Here is a 20,445-nt window from a genome sequence, read left to right as displayed (position 1 = left end):
CTCCAAAAATTGATAAGAGACAATTACGAAGAAATTCTGCTATGACACCTGCAGGATTTGTTAGTAATATTTTGACTTATAGTGAAGGAGGCATTCAAAGAGATATTTGGCGTTTAATTGCTGCCTCAGAATATTTACATTTTACAGATAAACCTTTACCAAAATTTGTTGGCAAGAACTGTAAAGAGGGATCTTGCTATGGCCTAAGAGCCTGTGTCCAATCTCCTTATGTTTTAATTATTGGAAATGTAAAAGTTAGATGGATAGGTGATAGATATTTTGTTACTTGTAATAAGTGCAACCTAACCAATTGTATTTCTAGGTATAATGGAGGAAAAGGAGTGCTGATACTTCATCAGCCCTCTTTTGTTTTATTACCTGCTAATATTTCAGAGCCATGGTATGCTGATGCTGGTTTACAAGTCCTGCAGCAAATTCATGCCCAGCTAACAAGACCTAAACGTGCTATTGGAGTCATAATTGTTGGTGTCTTAGCACTGGTCTCATTTATTGCCTCAACCGTCTCTGCATCTCTGACATTGTCTCAGAATATTCAGCATGCAAAATTTCTTAATAATTTAGCTCAAAATACTTCCAAGGCTCTGCGTAATCAAGTAAATATTGATGAAAGGATTGAGACTAAGTTAAACGCCTTAGAGGCGACTGTTATTAACATTGGTAATGAACTTTCAGCCTTAAAATTTAAGGAAAGGCTTAAATGCCATGCTAATTATAAGTATGTATGTGTTACAGCTGCCAAGTGCAATGCTTCTCTCTGGGATTGGGAGAAGGTTAAAAACCATTTATTAGGTATTTGGCAAAATAGTAATAATAGCTTGGATATTCTGGAACTTCATCACCATATCCAAGACATTCAAAATAATAGAGCTGATTTTTCAGATCCTTCTTCTTTGGCTAACCAAATATTGAAGGAGTTAAATGGATTCAACCCTGGAAATATTCTTAAACACTCCGCTTGGTACATTATTGGATTATTCTCTTTGCTGTTAATTCTCTTTTGTATTGTAACTATAGGATGGCGAGTCCTCCAATCAAGAATCCGGGGACTCCAGAGAGTGAACCGCCGCCTCATTGTTAAGAATAAAAAGGGGGAATATGTGGGGAGCCATTCTGACACGTGATTGGGTGACTCCCGTTAAGGGCCTGAGGCACTCTGGCTGTGTCGGAGTTATCCCGACCCTTTCCTGATGAGAGAGCCCATCCGTGTGGGGGTGTGCGTAACCACTGACCCTGGAGACCCAATCACTGACCCTGACCTTGGAGTACAGCCCCCCCTCAACCTTCATTGGATGGAATTCTCCCCTGAATCTCTTGTTTCCCCCAAATAAAAGGCTGATCCCCGGCGTGTTCGCTCTCTCTCTCTCCTGCTAGCCCAGAGTAATCCTCGCTGCCCTGCTGAGCGGCTGGAGGCAGGGAAACAGGGAGACCGAGCCGTCTCGGACCTAGCATTAAAATAAGGTACTGTCTGTGTGTTTTATTTTGATCTCTTCTAACTAACTGAATGCCAGAACCTCATTAATGAAACCACTGCGCAGGCCGCGTGGTAGAGTGATTGATGATAGATTATTGCTTATAAGACTTCTGCTTATCTTTTTAAAACATGTTAAATTAGACTTAGAATATGACTCAAGTTTTCTATAAAATAATCCATTTTCCTTCTTTGGAATGTAATAGGCTACCAGTTTAAGGTGCACGTTTTATTTGGTTTTTATGCATTAAAGGTTTATTTATAAGCTTTTTATCCACTGTGAATAATTTGAGTCACTGGATCATTCCCCAGCACAATCACATGCTGCAGAGTGACGCATGGTGGCGGAAGGCCCGCCCACACTTGCACTCCTGCACCTTCCCACAGGTGTGGGTTTTCCTGTGCTGGTTCAGGTGTGCGCTCTGGCTGAAGGCTTTCCCACACTCAGGACATTTGTAAGGCCGCTCTCCAGTATGGGTCCTCTCATGCTGGTTGAGATGCGTCCTCTGGCTGAAGGTTTTCCCGCAGAAGCTGCACTGATAGGGTTTCTCTCCCGTGTGAAGTCTATGGTGCTCGGTGAGAGATGTGATGCGGCTGAAGGCCTTGCCGCACTGATTGCACTTATAGGGTTTCTCTCCAGTGTGGATCCTCAGATGCTGGGTGAAGGAGGAATGCTGGCGGAAGGCTTTCCCACACTCATGGCACGTAAAAGGCTTTTCCCCCGTGTGAATTCTCTGATGTTGAATGAGGTGTATTCTCTGGCTGAATCTCTTCCCACAGTCATCACACTTGTAGGGCTTCTCTCCCGTCAACACTGGCTGAGGCTGGCCAAGAGGCAAGCTGTGGCTAAAGGCCTTTCCATGTTCCCTGGGGTTCTCCATGGCACATGCATTACTAGGAAGAAGAATATGTTGACCGAAGGTTCTTCCACACTCGTTAAATTCACAGGGGTTCTCTCTCACAGGGTTTCCCTGATAGCAGATCAAGTCTGAGCCAAGTCTGAGGCTATTTCCTTGTGCACCATAATAAAGGGGTATTTGAAGAGAAGGATTTCTCTGACCATAATTGTCCTCTGATCTCCTACATTCGCTGTTTCTCTCCTGTGTGAGCTTTTGGTGGATGAGAGATACTGGTCCCAAATATCTCTGCTGGTTTTCTTGGTTCAACTCTAAGTGATAATCAAAATCCCAGAGCCCTCCTAAGATGGAGTACCAGAAACTGTCTCTTGTTAGTCTTTGCATGATCATGTCCTGGGTTTGGTTTTCATCAGAAATACTCTGGTTTAGAGGTGACTTTTTTACTTCAGGTATGTTCTCTGCATCTAAAAGAAATTCAGAACATATAAATTCTTCCCAATATTCTTTATGCTTTGAAAAAGAACTTGTTGTGTGAAGAAGTGCCAAATGAAACAAGGCCATGTCACACAGGAAAGGTGATGGAGGGAGGGCAGGGAGCAGCGAGAGGGGATTTGAAATCTGGTGTAGCCATGACAGCAGGTCTCCCAGGAGAGAAAGGAGTGAAAGGAGTCTCTTGCTAGAGACACTAGGGAAGCTCTGCTCAGAGGAAAGAGGGCAGTAGCTTCCCAGAGAAGGCAGGCCCAGGCCAGACCCTGGCAACTTCGTCTGTGGGTTTTCCTACTGCAAGGCCAGAAGCCCGCTGGGGAAGTATCTTCTCATTTTTCAGCTTTTGTTTAAGCTGGTAAAAGTAATGGTTGTCTATAGTGTACCAAGCATACAAAAGTATACTTGCCTCTGTTTGAATAATATGGAAATGCATTAGGAAAGAGTCCCACCTGTAAAATAATCATAGCTGACACTTTGGAGCCTGTTTTGCCTGATTTTTTTCTTGTTGTTCACATAAATATCCATGAAAACCATAGTTTGATCAAGTACGACTCGTGGATTATGATAAAAACAGGATTCCATTCTGTTTTCCCACTACTGCTTTGAACTCTATCCAGCAGGTGTCCTCCCATCTCTCCAGAGGCCTGGGGCTCTCCTGATTTTTAGGTCATAGCTGCTCCTACTGCTATACCAGGTCAGTGTCATTCAGTCATTCCATGTCCTGTGGGGTGAAGTCTCTTCCTGTCCCCCTTGCTGGCCTCCAACTGATCCCGCTCTGCTCCCTTCCCCTGCCTCCCCATGCCTCTGCTCAAGTCTCCCAGTAACTGCTTCCCTCCTCCCTCATCGACTAACCTGGCTAATTCTTGTCACAGGAGGCAGGAGAGGTGTTTTGAGGACGAGTTTAGGGGGTGAGGTTTTGAAGGGCTGAATAGCCCCAATTTTAAACTTGGCAGATGGTTAAAGCCGACTAAGTTTGGGGAACTTTCACCACTCTCGGGCAGTTCTTAGAGGACTCTCTCCTTCTCTCCTGTCATTTCCATTACCTAGATAGATATAGTTCTGTTTTGGGCAAGAATCCTACTTGACCACAGCCAAGGCTACACTGGCTGACCCATAAGAAACACCCTGTCCAAGAAAGTGTGGTAGCATAAACTCATCCCCTCTGCTGGCTAACCACCCATTATAGTCAGCTGCCCAGGGCCCTGGATGTTCTGGGTAAGCATGCTTTGGCTTTCTCAAACGTGTACTTTACTATTGGTCTTATGACCAAAGGGAACACGCATCACAGCTGCCTGAATGCGCCCTCCACATGGGTGGCTGTATCATTATTGTCCCAACTGGGACTCTTGTCATTAAAAGCAATACCACCAACAATGAGAATCCGGGGGGGGGGGTTGTTTCTATAACCATAACTTGACTCTCCCCCCTCACTCTCCTCCCTCTATCCCTTCCTTCAAAAGAGCGCTAGGGCCTCTGAGCAGGGTTCTCTCCTAAGAAGCTTCTCTACCAATCTCCTCAAGGGTCTCTCAGATCTCTTCCTACCCTTGATCTAGTGGGCTGTTTTCTATCTGCAGGACGCAGGGGAGTTCCCACATGTACCCTAGTGTACAGATAACTTCTATCAGCTCTCAAGGAGGACAGTTCTTCTAATGTACACTCGTGTGTTAATGTACATGGATGTAATTATACATAATTTTTACTAATTTTGAAACCCAAACAGAATGACAGTATTACATATTGCCTATGTAACTTTGTTTTTCACTGAATAATATTGAGTATAGATCAACCTCATTCTTTTTAAAGGTTATACTCTATTTTTAAAAAGCTATTCTCCTTAAGTTTTAGGTTTCCATTTTGTTGTTGTTGTTGTTGTTGTTGTTGTTGCTGGGATTGAACCCAGGGCCTCACAGATGCTAGGCCAATGTCCATAATAAGGCGGCATGGCAAGCAGCATCCAGGGGACAGGCCAGCATTTGGTCACACAGCTATATCCCAGCTTTTTAAAATTTTTTATTTTGAGATAGGGTCTTGCTAAGTTGCTGGCTGGCCTTAATCTTGTGACCCTCCTGCCTCAGCCTCCTGGTAGCTGGGACTACAGGTATGTACCACTGAGTGGTTATTTTCCCCAAGCCAGCTCAGCTTGAGATGGGCAGAGGGGAATGCTGCTCTCTTCTCCTTCCTAGTCTCAGGCCAAGGTTCACGCAGAGGATTCTGCAACAACCATCCAGCTCATGGGCTTTGCGTTAGCAGACAGCGCATCTGAGTACTCCAGCCCTGGCTGCCCCTCAGTCTCAAGCAACTACCTGGCCACATCCTTCCTCTGCTCCAGCTGACAATTCTCTGCATGACTTGCCTTCTGTATCCCTCAGCTTTTCAGGCCCTGCTCCCTCCAGTCTTACTCCATGGCAAAACTCTTTCCTGACCAAGTCCCCTCCTAATCGGCCAGGAGGAGCATCCTCTGCCATTCTGTGGATCTCCCTGCACTGTGTGTGTCCTTCCCATCACCTCCCGACTGGAATTCACATTCCCAGCAGAGCAGGTATATTGGGAGTGATTAATGGGAACCAAGAAGAAGAAAGAGGAGTAGAGAGAGGAGAGGAAAGGGTCTGAGAAGACAGGAGGACTGGGGGAAGGAGAAAAAGAGAGGAGAGAGCCCAGGCTTCTGATTCCTGGGCTAGACTACATATTTGTCTTTATGGAACCACCCAGAAAGTTAAGGAAGGGAAAAGAGGACAGGGGAGGAGAGGCCAGGGGAGGGAAGGGAGGCCAAGAGCAGAGACAGGAAGAGAAAACAAACAGATCACCTACAACCCTTTTGGGAGGTATGGGGCATGGAGCCCAGGCCTGTGTATGCTGGGAAAGAGCACCCACATGGAGCTGAAGCTTTCTCCCTGGATTGTAAGCTAGCCTTCTGGAGAGAAGCCTTATTTTGAAACAGGATCCAGCTAAATTGCCTTGGCTGACTGAGTTAGTGATCCTGCCTCAGCCTCCCTCGTAAGGAATCTCCTGTTCAGTGCCCCCTTTTCCTATCAGTGGTCTTGGCCTCATCTACCTCTCCCTGCTTCCGACCTCATCTAGACCTCCGTTTCTTTGACTCTTCTGTGTGTCTAGTTTTCAGTCCTCTTTAGACCTCCTTCACTTCCTGGACTTTGACAAATCACTGATTCTTGATCAGTTTTCCTACTTTAGTCTCACTGAATCCTTAGGCCCTCCATCTCCGCACTGCAAACCCTGCCTGGTGTTAACGATGAGAAATAGCACATCTGTCATACCAAAAGCCACAGACAGACGCATGGGGCAGAATCTTACTGGGCCTTCAGAGCTGCGGAGATTCCTCTTTCCATTTGGCCAGCTTCAACTAGCCTTAGTAAGCTCTCCCGAGTTCCCATTTTGTACCTGCTTTTCTAGTTCCTTGATGCTCAGCAGAAGACCTTGCTATCTGATTTGCCAAGAAAACAGAAGTCTCCATACAGGAGCTCCCCAATCCTCCCACCAGCAAACTTACTACACACACACACACACACACACACACACACACACACACACACTGCTCACACCTTCCTTCCAGTACACTCTCTTCTGAAACCCTGCCCCAGCTTACCTACCCTTCTGCATACTCCTCCCGTCAGTAATATGGATAAGCTGAAACCATTCCTGCTTCTCCTTATTTTGGGTGAATCTCTGCATTTTCTCCTGTCCTGCCCTCACTTCTGATTACCCACTGTACGAACACCAGCACAGCTGTCTTTTCTAACCATGGACAGACTCCTCCCAATCACCTATCAATTTTCTTACTAATTCAATCACAACATCCTTGTTGCTGAATCCCTGTTTTCCAGGTTTCCTCTCGGCTAAGAAGAGATTTTGGATAAACTGGTGCTGGCCAATGTCCATAACAAGGAGGCATGGCATGAAGCATCTAGGGGACAGGCCAGCATTTGGTCACACAGCTAGGTCATCCTCTCAGTCCCGAGCAACAGAAGGGCTTCACCACACCTTCATGAGGACAGATGGCTGTGTCCCACAGGACAAGGAAGAACTAGCAAGTGGTTTCCCTGGAAGAGATTGCGAGGCTGCATGCCCCTGGAGGGACATGAAAAGGAACCAGCTGTTTGAGAGGACCTGAGAGCCCTGGGCATCCATGTGTAGTTGCATAATGAAGTTGGGAAGTTGTTCTATGGTTAGCAATTGGAGGCTTGTGGGTAGGGACACAAGAGGGGACAGCATGGGTCCTACAGGTGTAGCATATGCAATTTGGGGAAGGATCAGCTCTGCTCTCTTCAGTAGGTCCTGCCTTGGCAATTCACCTGCAAAGGGAGTTTTTACAATCTCTTCCTTCAGTGTCCTGCTCCCCAGGTTCAGAGGTGTGAAGGGCTGTAAAAATATGCCACTGTGATTGTCAGGTTCTTCACCGCACATCCTAATCAGCAGACTCTGCTTACTGAGGGGCCGAAGTGGGGGTGAGCTTATTACTAACATAACCTAGAGACACGCCAAAGCCAACTCAAGAAAGTAGAAGTGTGAATGGCAGAAAACCATGTGTACACAGTGAAACCAGGTGTCAGGGCACAGAATCAGTGAACTAGACAGGAAGTGGTGGGTGAGCCAGCTCCAGCAACCAGAAAGAACATGCCCACCTCAGCAGGCATTTGCTGAAGCAAGCAGGCAGAACACTGCTGGTGTGTTCCCGAAATAGGAGCTCTTAATATTCCCTGGTCAAGAAAGCCCATATTTAAGAGGCTCAAAGAAGAGGGGAGAAAGTGAACAGACCTGGGTTTTGAAATCTTCAATTAAGTGATAACATGACATTAATAAGCAAAAATGCAATCTAAAATCTGGAAGGAGCGTGTGTGTGAAACGTGGGCTGGAAATGCAGGAGTGGGAAAATAACATGGCAGGGTGTCTAAAAAGCAGAACACCTGGTGCCTTCACCAGCAGGAGGAGGAGGAGAAGGCGGGAGAGGAAGGAGGGCAGAGGCACAACAGCGACTGGAAGAGCCAGGCAGTGTCAAGAAGGCAGGCCAACACAATCAGACCAGCAGGACATGGGTGGCTTTTCAGCCACTGGATTTGATGGGAAAGAAGTCAGTAATAGTCTCCAGGAAAACCATTTCAGCAGCACAGGTAGAATAGGGTTGTATCACACAGGCATGCAGGCTGAAGGCTTAACTAAATTTAAAGAGTTTGATAATAAAAGGAAAAAGAAAAAGTAGACAAAAATACAGCATTTTTGATATGGAGAAGAAGGATGTAAAGAATACTGAGAGGACATCTGAATAAAAAATGCAGTGAAAATACTTTGTGGAGATCTGTAGCATTAAAGTACTTATGGGAGTTCAAAATAAGACTTGCAAAATAACTTTTGTATTCCATATTTTTTAATTGTAAATATATATTTTGTTGAATTAAAAAAAGCAGCCATTTCCACTTTGGAAATAAAATATGAACTGAATTTTTTTCAAAGGCCTCAGTATTCTTTAAATCCTGGGGGAGAGCGGAGCATACCCCAATGAACATTCATTTCAGAAGTGATGATTTCCCCTTAGGGTATACGATACCCACTGCTCACTTCTCACCTGGAGGGGTTTCCAGGGGGCCATCTCTTTCTGTTAACCGCAGCTCCTCTTGCTCCAACTGAGTGATCACCTCTGGCTTATAAAGCTGATGCCCTATACATGGAAAAAAGGATGTCTTAGGAGTTCATGCTGGGAGCAAAAACAGGTCCATCTCTAGGGGCTCTGGGCTTGGAGAAAGGGGCATCAAGATGAACTCCCCCTCTCACACTCATAGAGAAGGACAGAAAATGAAAGTCCCTCAGCCAGGACAGATCAGCACCCTCACTGTGGCCTAGCCTGCCTTTATAGAGGCTCTGCTGACTGTCGCCACTGAGAAAGGAAACTCAGTTTCCAGCATTAGGGGGATGCCACCTTTACCCAGAGCCACCAGGTTCCTGTAATTCTCCAGCATCACGTCCCGGTAGAGGTTCTTCTGAGCAGGGTACAGCCGCTCCCACTCCTCTCTGGTGAAGTTCACCGCCACATCCTGGAACGTCAGCGATTCCTGAAACACCAAGCACACCCCCACTCAGGCAGAAGTGCCCTTCAGAGGCCTTCAGAGGAAGGATGAAAACACCACAGGGAAGAGAAGCATGCCTGAGCAGTCTTCTGAGGGTCTTTGGACTGAGCAATGCAGGTTGAACCTTTCCAGACCACATATGCCTGTCTTTCTGTCACCTTTCAAGACCTGAAAATGTGCATGAGTTGGGTGCCGGTGTTGCAGGTCTGTGATCGCAGCTACCTGGGAGGCTGAGGCAGGAAAGTTTTGAGTTGGAGGACAGCCCAGGCCACACAGTAAGACCTCATCTCAAAAAAACAAAAAACAAAACAAAACACAAAAATGCATGACATATTCTTTGCTTTTAAGCATCTGCAATTTGTTGCAGGCTAAAGATTCTCATCTCATCCACACAGTCAAAAGACTATACGAGAAATTGATTTCAGAAATGAAAGAATTGAAGATGTTTTGAAACTGAAATTAGGTATCATGTAGATGGAAATCCTTAATAGACTGTGTAAATCCTTCATAGATTGTTATGAACTGGACAGGAGAGAGGATACTTGGTATGTTAAAAAAAAAAAAAGCAACAAAGGCAGACAAAGGGGGAGTAGAAGTCACGGATCCAAGTTGGGGTGAGTAAAAGAAATTGACTCATTTCAGGCAGGGATTTAAAATACAAAGGGTGACCTCCAAATTCCTCCAGCACCAATGTTTTGTAAGCCATCTTTTGCCAGACACTGGTAACCCCCTCCTAATACAGAGATCTATCCCTCCTTCCACCCGCAATGCTCCCCACTTTAGGGTACAAACAAATGCATCTCCCATAAGTTAGCTATATGACTGTGATTTTATTTAATTTTCATGTCTTGATGATTCATCTTTCTAAAATATATTTCAATTCAATGACTTACTGAGGCTAGAAGTAATCAAACAATTCATCCAAGGACATAAATTGGCAGATTGCAACAGGGGTCCTCCTTAGCACCTGTTCCAGAGCCTGTGCTCCTGTCACACCACACAGATGCCTTCTTTCCTTCTGGGTGCTTCCTTCGCCAGCCTTTCTCTGAGGCAGCAACAGAAGCTGCGTCCACAAGGGACCCAGGCCTACACTCTGTATTTTTATTTTTTGGTCTTGGAGTTTGGGCCCAGGGCCTCTGGTGTGCTGAGCTCCACTGTGGCTGTTGGGGTCAGTACCCTGCTTCTAGCTTTTCCTCCCTTTCACACCTTCTACTGGCCAACCCTACATCTAGTGAGCCAGTTCTTCTTTCTTCCAAATCCTTAATGAATTTTATTTTGGGGTAGGTAATATATTATTATGACACAGTAACAAAAATATAAAAAGTACATAATAAAGCAGGGTCTTTTTCAAATTTCTCCCTTGTTGGTCAGCTTCTACTTCCCAATAAATCAGAACTGTTCTTAGTTTCCAATGTATCTTTCCAGAATTTTTCTTTAAGCAAATGTGAATATAGATTATTTCCTGTTTTTTTTTTTTTACTTCTAAAGTAACATTTTATACACTATTTTTAATTTAATAATGGACTCAGAGATCTTTCCCTCTCAGACCTAACAGGACACAGCTTCCTTATTATTTTTTTTAAAGTGTTGTTTCATTTTGATCAACACATAAAAGCTGACTGCACAGAGAACAGTGGTTACTAGAGGCGGAGAGGGGAGGGGCAGATGGGAGGACTGGGTCATGGGTGCTGTCACGAGAATGTGAGGAAGGAATTCTGGTGTTCCATTGGACCATGGGATGGATACAGTTAACACTGTACATTCAAAACAGAGGTGAAGACTTTATGGTGCTGGGCACTGACTGCGGACATGTGCATGCTAGGCAAGTGCTCTACCACTGCAGTCCAGAAGAGAATGTTCCAGCCACAGAGATTCCTTAATGATCAACGAGAACTATAACAGCATTTGAGAGGAGAGGAAATGGGACTTACCTGGGACCTGACTGTCTGTGATCCATAGTTCACTTCCTCATCCCCACACCCCTTCTGGGAAAGCACAGCCTTCAGAGAGGGCATCACTGGGAAAAGAGTAGAACCACCCTGTTAATATATAATACTGGGGCTAAATTTAAACCTTGGGGCCTTTGTGTTGGCTTGGCAGACAGCTCATAGAGAGGACCTCAACAACAGCTGGACCCTGGTATCCCTGCTCCTCCATGACCCTGGGGAACTCGACACAGGACTTCCTTCCTCTGGCACACAGCCACTGGGAAGGAGGGAAAGGATGGAGGCTGGCACTCTTGTGTGGCAGGTGGGGAGCTCAGTGGTTCTTGACCCCAAATACACACTTGGAGACATTTAACAGGATGCCAGTGCCCAGCTCCTGCTCTCACAGATCCAGAAACCCACTGGTCTGCAGGAGGCCTGGGCAGCAGTTTTTAAAAAATTTTATTTGTTTATTGATGCATTATAATTATACAAATTAGTGGGGTTTATTATGCCATATTTGTGCATGTGTATAACATAACTTGATCAGTCTCATTCCCTAGTACCTTCCCTTTTCCTCTCCTCTGTAGCCTTTTCCCCACATCCTTGCCAGCAATTACTGTTATTTGCATCCTTGATGATAGGCAACAGCATTCAAAATTCTGACAGTGCCAAGTGATTCTAACTGTGGATGTGAAATAGATGAGGTGATGCAGAAAACACACATTGAGGACCTGTCTTATCTTGATCTCCCCAAGGGTTAAATTCAGCCCAAACTACAGAGACCTGCTCCTCTGCTCTCAGGAGGCCTCTGAGTATACAAGGGAGGTTGTATTCTCCTTCCTTCAGGTATCTGTGTTCCATTCTCACCAGGGCTACTACTGCACCTCTTTGCAACTCCTGGATGATGACTCCTCTGGAACAGCCTCTCCAGTCAGGAGATGCACCAGTGCCAGCAGTTTCAGTATCCTAGCCTGTCCTTAAAAGTGACTTTAGGGACATTACGTATGAGTAATGCCACTCTGAGGTGGTTGAGAATCAGGAGTCAATGATTTTTGATTCTTAGCAACACCCACCCTTGGGATCTTGCCTTGTTCATGCAGAGCTGAGATGCAGGGGCTCCTGAAGGTAGTTATTACTCAACTATATGTGGGGACTTTGCTATGATACTCATATCTGTCCCTTGGTAGGATCTTGTGAGATACAGTTGCAGGTCAAGCACCTACAACACCTATCAGAGTCACAGAAGAAACTCAGAAGTCTTAGCTAAGGACGTAAGGAGTCTGAAAAGAGAAGTGCAAACTATTCATTCATAAAGACAGAGCACAGCTAGGTGTGGCAATCTTTAAGAATCAGAAGCACACTCAGAATTTCTGATTTGCACATTACAAAAAGCAGGGAAGTACAGATGATCTGACTCTTAAGATATTCAGCCTCAGTCCTACCTTTGCCTCATCCTTGTCCTGCTCTTTCACAAAGAGCAGTTTCTTCCCCTTAAGAGGGAAAAACAGGCATTACAGCCACAGAGTGAAATGCACTAATTTGCAACTAATCATGAAGAAAACAGTTTTTTTTTAAAGAGAGAAAAATGCAATTCTAGTAGAATGGCTCTATTAGATAAGGTAGCCATTCACTGCCCGGGACAGGGGGGTGTTAAGATTAACATTTCACAAAACACTTTAGGGGCTAGATTCAAATTTCACAGCTCTGAAAAAATCCCACTGTCAGAAAAGCCAGAGAGAACTTAATAAAAATACCCTTAAGTTTCAGACCCAGTCACCTCAAAGCCATGCACCTTATACCAAAAAAACCCATTAACTGTTAGGCAGAACAGGATTTCTCCTTTATATATAAGAAAAGGACTCCCGAGATTACTGAGGTGATGTTTCTAAAGTGTGCTAAATAGTATCTCACTGCCTGTTACTCAAAAAAGAGAGCATATCAAATTTGGAAAATGCTGGCTTCAACAAAGTTAAATAAGTTTTTTTTTTTTTTTGCTACAAATCTTGATAGGAAGATTTAATGTCCATTGTGAATCCCAGATAAAACCTCATATGTTTAGTTTGAAAATATTTTTATGCCATCTACTCATTTTTCAAGTCTCAGATTAAATCAGGAAAGATTCTGATATCATAGATCAGGTGAGATCCCTCAATTACCAGTTTTTCAAGTGTCAGTTTTTATCGCTGTAATTATCCATTCAGCAAGCCATCTTCAAACATCTTCATGAAGTCAGGAATCCTGTCTGATTTTTTACCCTTCTATTTTCAATGCCCAGGGCCCAGCAGTTAATAGGGACTAAATAAATATTTAATAAATGAATAAATAAAAGGTTTCTAGTGTTTACTTTTCTATTAAAATATTTAAATTTGCACTAATTTTAGAATTATAGAAAAGTTGCAAAAGAAATACATGCTTAATTCCTGTATACTATTCACCCTGCTTACCGAATGTTAATATTTCATATAACCATGGTACAATTATCAAAGCCAGGACATGAACATCGGTGCGATGAACCCAAATTAGTCACATCTTGTGATTTTTCAGTAACATTCTTTCTCTGATATAGGATCCTAAATTGCATTTAGCTATTTTTCCTTAGTCTCTTCCAATCTGTAAGTTTTCCAGGCTTCCTACCTTCCATGGGCCTGGCACGCTTTTTTTCTTTTCTAAGATTTAAAAGCACACATAACATATTTAGTGTATAGAGTAAAGGTGGAAAGGTACAAATCATCTAGCGAAACTCGGGGCCTGAGCAGTCATCCCCATTCGGGATCAACCTTTTGAGTCATCCCTATCAATGCCATTCTGATGGTGGGAGAAGGTGAAAACCTGTCAGTACACTAGTTACAGAGACAGGGAACTGTGCAGCAAGGCACTTAAGGCCATGGTAACAGAGTGGCAGTGCACGAGCAAGTAGTCTTTAGAGTGACATCATGTAGTCTAGTAAATGCTTCAGTTCCACTAGTACATTTACCGACGATTTAAGGAGTGTTTTTGGACATCCAGTTTCATTATGCTTTTATACCAGACTATTCTCAAGCATGCAATATAATAGATTCCAGCAAAACAACGTTCGGCGGCATCAGTTTCCCCTTCCTTCTCAGGTACTGACATCAGCTGTCATCTCAGTCCAAGCAGAAAAGCGGCGCGTGGCGCAACCGGTCTGCCCTGCAGACCGCGGGGCTGCGCGGGGAGCATCGCAGACCCGCTGTGTGATAAAGGCCAACCCACCGCGTCGAGAACCTGGGAGCGGCCGGTGGAGAGACGCTGGGGCTCCGGGAGTAGCGCGCGGGCTCCTCGCCCCGGGCGCGGCGCACACAGCGGTGGGCGGCCTTGCCCTGGGACGGCCCAGGCCGCCTCTCCCGGGCGCACTCACCGGCTCCGCGGAATGAGGCCCTCGCGCCGCCCCGACGCCGCAGCCTGCACCGGGAGCGGAAGGGCGCCGCCGGCCAAGGCCGAGCAAGCGCTGGCGATCGGCCCACCGCAACCTGCGCAATGGCGACGCGGGCTCGGGGGGCGCATGCGCGGCGCCCCCTCTGCAGGGAGTGGCGACTGAGACTGCAGCCCACCAAGCTGGCCCGCTTTTCGCAGCCCTCCAGCCTCTGGGCCTCTGATAATATGCCGCGGGCGCTAGCCCAAGTGCAGGTGGAGGCTCCGCGCGCTGCCAACCAAACGGAGGCCGCCTGAGGTGCCGCTGGAGGGCCCGGCACCCTGTCAATCACTTGGGGGCCTTCGGAGGTGCAGACTAAGCCCCCACACCCCGCATCCTGCCAACCACACCGAGGCCGGTCAAGGTGCAGATAGAAGCCCCCCCCCCCCCCCCCCCGCACCCTGCCAATCACACTGAGGTTCCAATGTGCCAGAGTCGAGGCACAAATCGCTTTCTGCTCCCCATTTTACTTTGGCGAACCTCAAAATATAGTAATTGAAACGTTACAGGTCTGCTGTTGAGAAGAGTGGGGCTCTTTACAAGGGGATGACATTTTGCTTAACCCGGGCTCAAGTTAGTGTTCTTTATCACCAAAACCGATTACCTATTTATGTTAGTTATAATGAAATTTTACATATTTCATTTTTTAAGACTTCATTAGATAGCCAAGTGCTGTCAAACACAGGTATCATCCCAGAGTGTACAATTTAACTTGAGCATATGCATCGCTCCTAGTGCGTTTATAGAATTCCATAATTCTCTCTTTAAAAAAATATTTATTTTTTAGTTGTACACAATACCTTTATTTTATTTACTTATTTTCATGTGGTGCTGAGGATGGAACCCAGGGCCTCACAGGTGCTAGGCAAGCACTCTACCGCTGAACCACAAACTCCAGCCTCTCCGTGATTCTCTTGATACTGCCTTTTAGCAATTCACTATGTGGCAGATTAATCACGTACAGTGGAAGGATAGATGAAAGCTCCTTGATGGCAATAGTTAAATGGATTTGAAATATGGAAATTTCCTTTGCAGTGGCACGCAGGTCCGAAAATGCCACCACAACTATAGTTTGAGCTTGGAAAATACAGCCACTGCTAGTTCTGCCTGGAGATGAGGGTCTCACTTCCTGTTTTTGCTCATGACAGCACTGGGAATGCATAAAGCAGTCTGATACTGTGATTCAGTCAGTGATCCTTGAGGTAACTTTATTGTAGTATAAGCTGTATGTTACAAATTGTCGCTTTTGACCCTGCAGCTTAAGACTCAGGCCTTTCACCCCACGTTGGAAGCCAATTGCCGGTTTCATGTTTGCGACTAAAAGGCTCAGGGGTCACTCCAGGAAAACTGGGCTGACTGGGCTGTGCAAAATAACCACACAAGAGACATAAATACCTTTTTCTTTGGGGTCGCTGTGAAGGCTCCTCTCACCTTAAGGGTCACTCGCTGACCCCTTTTATTGAGGAGAAGCTATTCAAATGAGGCAAAGGGTCAGGTTTCAGGGGGCTGAGTCTATCTTCATGATGTCCACTGTCAACAGGTTGATTGACATCTAGGTAGGCCACACCCAAGGGCACAGTAAGAGAAGGGGACACACACACAAGGCATTTCCATGGAAGATTCTACCCTAAATAGGGCAAGGGGTTATATTACAAAGGAACAGATGAGCATAGCTCCACCCATGAGGCTGTAGGAAGTCACTCCCAGGCAGGAAGACTCAACTCTGGAAGAGCCGGGTAGTCTAGCAGCCTGGGTGCCTGACTGCCACATCACCCAGCAGGGGAGTTAACTCTGTCAGTGGGAGGTTGGTCTCCCACAACAAATGCTGTTTTGTCTTGTAATTTTAAATTAAATTCATTAAGAAACAATATCAACCCCAGCGCAGGGTGGGGAATGGTAGGTGGGGTGGTGGGGTAAGAAAGCAGAAGGAAAGAAACAGTATCATGTCTGGGACAAGTGATTTCTGAAGCCAATCAGATCAAGTCAATCAGATGTTTGTTATTTCTTTGTGGGGAAAATTTTGAAAATCCTTTCTCCTCGATTTCTGAAACACACAGCACATTATTATCTAGTCACTCAGGGTGCAAGAGTTCACCAGAACTTCCTGCTCCCAAGTGCAGCTCCATGGTATGGATCAACTTCCCCACCCCTCCCCAGGCTCTGCTTTCCCTGGCTTCTGGGGACCACCATTCCTTTTCTTTTTCTTTTTTTTTTAATATTTATTTTTTAGTATTTGGCAGACACAACGTCTTTGTTTGTATGTGGTGCTGAGGATCGAACCTGGGCCGCACGCATGCCAGGCGAGCGTGCTACGGCTTGAGCCACATCCCCAGCCCCACCACCATTCCTTTTCTGGTTCTGGGGATGAACTCCGGGTCCCAGATATGCCAGGCCAGCAACTTAACCACTGAGCCATCACATTTTTAAAAAAAATTAAATTATTTATTTATTCTAATTTGTTATACATGATGGCAGAATGCAGCTCATTTCATATTACACAGAGCACAGTTTTTGAGATCACATTTTTTTAAGATTCCATATATGAATGAAATTTTCAGATTTATTTCACTTAATGTAATGTCCTCCAGTTCCCTCCATGTTGTCATCATGAATGACAGAATTAATTTCTCTTTCTTTCTTTCTTTCTTTCTTTCTTTCTTTCTTTCTTTCTTTCTTGTGTGTGGCTGAATAGCATTCCACTGCATATAGGTACCACATTTTCTTTATCCATTCATCAACTGATGGACACTTAGAGTGTACCCCTTCCTTGGCTATTGTGAAAATATTGCTTCAGTGAACACCTGAGAGCAGCTGTCACTTGGATACACTGATTTTGTTTCCTTTGGCTGTGCACCCGGAAGTGAGATTGCTGAGTCATATGGCAGTTCTATTTTTATTTATTTATTTATTTATTTACTTGGGATTTTTTTTTTTTAAACTGGAGCATATTAATTACACAGAATAGTAGGTTCAATTGTGGCATATTCATACATGCATGTAGCATTATAGGATCAGATTCACTCCTCAGTGCCTCTCTGGCCCTCCCCTCCCCCATCTGGTCTTCTTCCTCTAACACAGTGATCTCTTTTCTACTTTCCTGATGTCCTTTTTCTTGAGTGCCTTTGCTCTCAAGATGTGCAGGAGCATGAGAAACTCATTGAGAACTGTCTTCCATGGGCTGTCAGTCTTAGCTGGGACTGTTGGCCTCTGCCTGTTGCTGAGCTTCTTTATGAAATGGCTTTTAGGTTCCCTAAATAGAGAGCCAGGCAGATGCCATATGACCTTTTGGGATACAGCTGCAGACATCAGGCAGTATCATTTTTGCAGCCTCCACAGAAATGGAAATTCTTTGATATAGCCACATAAGTCTGAGTTTAAGGGAAGGAGTAGCTTTCATTGCTTTGATGATAAATTTGCAATGTTCTAGAAGAGCCCCTGGGACCAGAAAGGTGTCTGGCATATTTTTGGAGAACACCATTTGTCACCCCCAAACTACTGGATAACTGAAAACTCTTAAATGTGTCCATCAGGTGCTCAGAAGGAAGAGAAGGCCTTGACACGGCTGCAAGACTCAGCAACCCCAGAATCTGCCATTGGCAGTGATTTGATGGACCTGGATGACATCACATCAGGTCAGATTAGCCAGGGACAGGAAGACAAGTGCCCCATTCTCTCTGATCCATTGTCCAGTTATAGAAGTCCAGTTGAAAATAGAATTGTGAATACCAGGGACTGGAAAGGGTACAAGGGGGAGGGAGGGAAAGGGGTGATTGGGTTTGACCAGTGACTGCTTTGTGCATGTTTTGGAATATTACATTGAACCACACGAACCTATACAATTAGCACATGTTAATGAAAAAAGAAAGAAGCCCTTAACAGCTGCACCAAAAAGTGATTAGAACTGTCACGTTCTTCACTACTTAAAACACTCAGGGTCATCCCAGGGGAACTGGGCTGCACCAAATAACCACACAAGATACAGAGGTACCTTTTTCTTTGGGGTCCTGTGACAGCTCCTCTGACCTTAAGTGTCCACAGAAAGAGAGCGAGTGTATGCTGAACCCTATTATTGGGGAGAAGCCATTCAAATGAGGCAAGGGGTCAGGTTTAGGGGGTTGAGTCTAGCTTTGTGATGTCTGCTGTTAGCAGATTGACTGACATCTAGGAAGGCCACACCCAAAGGCACAGCAAGAGAAGGGACACACAAAGTGTTTCCATGGAACATTCTATCCCAAACAGGGCAAAGGGGTAGTATCACAAAGGAACAGATGAGCGTAGCTCAATCCATGGGGCGACACGCCTATATCTGAAGACGTGTCCTCAAACTTCCGTGACCAGGGCAATGTCCAGGTCACTACGAGATGTAGTTACGGTCAAAGTTTCTCCGATCTGGGAAGGAGAATGTGAATCATTTGGACTGGCTCCCCACATAGAACAATAAATGAATTCAGCAAAGTTGCATTTACACAACATGAAATGCTTAGAAACTTGTTCAATGTGGGAAATGATTCTGTAATGAAAACAATAAACCATTGAAGAAAGGCATTGTAGAGAGCAAATAAATGAAAAGTTCTCACATATTAATGCATTATAAGAATTAACATTGTTAAAATTAAGTCCACTTTATCCATGGATAGTTTCAACAGCAGAAGTAAGAATGCATAAACTTTAGGATAGATAATTTGAAATAACACAGTCAGAAAACAACATAAAGCCTTTAAAAAAGACCCAGCATGCACAAGCCCCTCGGATCAATCCTGCACTGAAAAAAGAAAAGAAAAAAAAAAGCCTTTAAAGCACCTGACCCAGTCAACATGATGTGTAACAATAACACGATAGCTCCTTGGGGGCTTTCCTGACAAAATTGAAAAAATCATAGATTGAACCATCTAAATTGAGGAACAATCTGTAATTGGGAAAAGAAATTTTACATAGTCTTCCCACATAATGGTGAATATTCTTTGATACTCCACCAAAACTTGACAAGATTAGTTGCAAAGTGAAATCTAAGATTATATCTCTGTACATTAAAATCTGCTTGCTTAACTCAAACTAACTTGTGATATCATGCATGAGTCATTGGGAAAACATTTGTTTACTGAATTATCTATTTCAGCTGTTCTTAGCTGGGGCTAATTTGTATTCTAGAAAACGTCTGGAGGGGGATTTGCTTGTCTTCTTGGTGGTTGCTCCTGACACCTTGTGGATAAAGTCCAGAGGTGCAGCTAAACCTCCTGCAAGCCTCAGCCACAAAACAGCAGCACAGATCAAAGTGTCAGTAGTTGGGAAATACTAATCTATTTAATGTTGACACATTTTATTACACATTATAAAAATTTGTATTTGTAAATATAATCACCATTTTTGGAATGTTTTTAAGTGTTGGGAAATTGTTGAGGTGATTATGGTGGATACAAATTATCACAAAACTAATTTTAGATTTGACACTTAAATTTTATTATTCACAAAATATGTTCTTAATTATTTTTATTTAAAAAATTATGTCCAATATTACAGGGAGGAAATTTCCTAGAAATTCCAAAATATTTCTATTTCCTCTTTTTTTCCTGGAGAACTGCAAGTATGACTAATCCCACTGAAAGTAGCACTGGGGAGGAGGGCTGGATGTGGAGCTTCAGCCAGCTGCCCTACAGAACCTGCCAGATTTATTCTTGTGTGTTACAGGAGTTTCTGATGAAAGGTCAGACCTTCAGAGAGATTTTCTTTGTAATGTTTTTATTAGTGTATTTTGTTAAACATAACAGTGGGGTTCATTGTGGCATATTGTGTATGTACCTTCTTTTTTTTTAAATATGTATTTTTTAGTTGTCAATGGACCTTTATTTTATTTATTTATATGTGGTGTCTCATACATGCTGGGCAAGCTCTCTACCACTGAGCTACAGTCCCAACTCTGTATGTACCTTCTTTGTTCCATTTAAGTACCAACTACTTCCTCTTTCCTGCCCCTCTTCCAGCTCCATAATAATCCTCCTCTTCTCTACAGGTCCCCTTCTATTTTCTTGTTGTTTTAATATTGCATTCTAATTCCACACACAGGATTCAAGATGGTGGGCTGGAGGAAGCTGGCATTTCCAGTTGCTTGGGATTCAGGTGTAGTGGGTGCTGCCCTGGATGCAGACATCTTTAAGTACTGATGCACTGGATTCTGACCAATTAT

General features: G+C 44.4%; 1 protein-coding gene across 1 annotated transcript; it reads right to left on the bottom strand.

The window, feature by feature from the left end:
- Window positions 1–1,575: 1,575 nt before the first annotated feature.
- On the bottom strand, window positions 1,576–14,613 carry ZNF713 (zinc finger protein 713). Its single transcript, XM_081299681.1, has 5 exons — window positions 14,211–14,613; window positions 10,838–10,923; window positions 8,765–8,891; window positions 8,408–8,500; window positions 1,576–2,810 (listed from the first exon to the last, which is right to left on the bottom strand). The coding sequence occupies exons 2-5, from the start codon at window positions 10,919–10,921 to the stop codon at window positions 1,807–1,809; spliced, it is 1,308 nt and encodes a 435-aa protein (XP_081155807.1). The 5' UTR covers window positions 10,922–10,923; window positions 14,211–14,613; the 3' UTR covers window positions 1,576–1,806.
- Window positions 14,614–20,445: the final 5,832 nt, after the last annotated feature.

Source organism: Spermophilus citellus (genome assembly GCF_964194105.1).
Source record: "Spermophilus citellus genome assembly, chromosome: 6".
In the NCBI taxonomy this organism is placed as follows: domain Eukaryota; kingdom Metazoa; phylum Chordata; class Mammalia; order Rodentia; family Sciuridae; genus Spermophilus; species Spermophilus citellus.
This window is presented reverse-complemented; position numbering and strand designations above follow the sequence as displayed.

Coding starts and splice junctions, on each gene's coding strand:
- ZNF713 (XM_081299681.1), bottom strand. CDS start 10,921: ATGCCCTCTCTGAAGGCTGTGCTTTCCCAGAAGGGGTGTGGGGATGAG. Junction 8,892..10,837: donor CACAGACAGTCAGGTCCCAG/GTAAGTCCCATT, acceptor TTGGTGTTTCAG/GAATCGCTGACGTTCCAGGA. Junction 2,811..8,407: donor CCCCCTGGAAACCCCTCCAG/GTGAGAAGTGAG, acceptor AATTTCTTTTAG/ATGCAGAGAACATACCTGAA.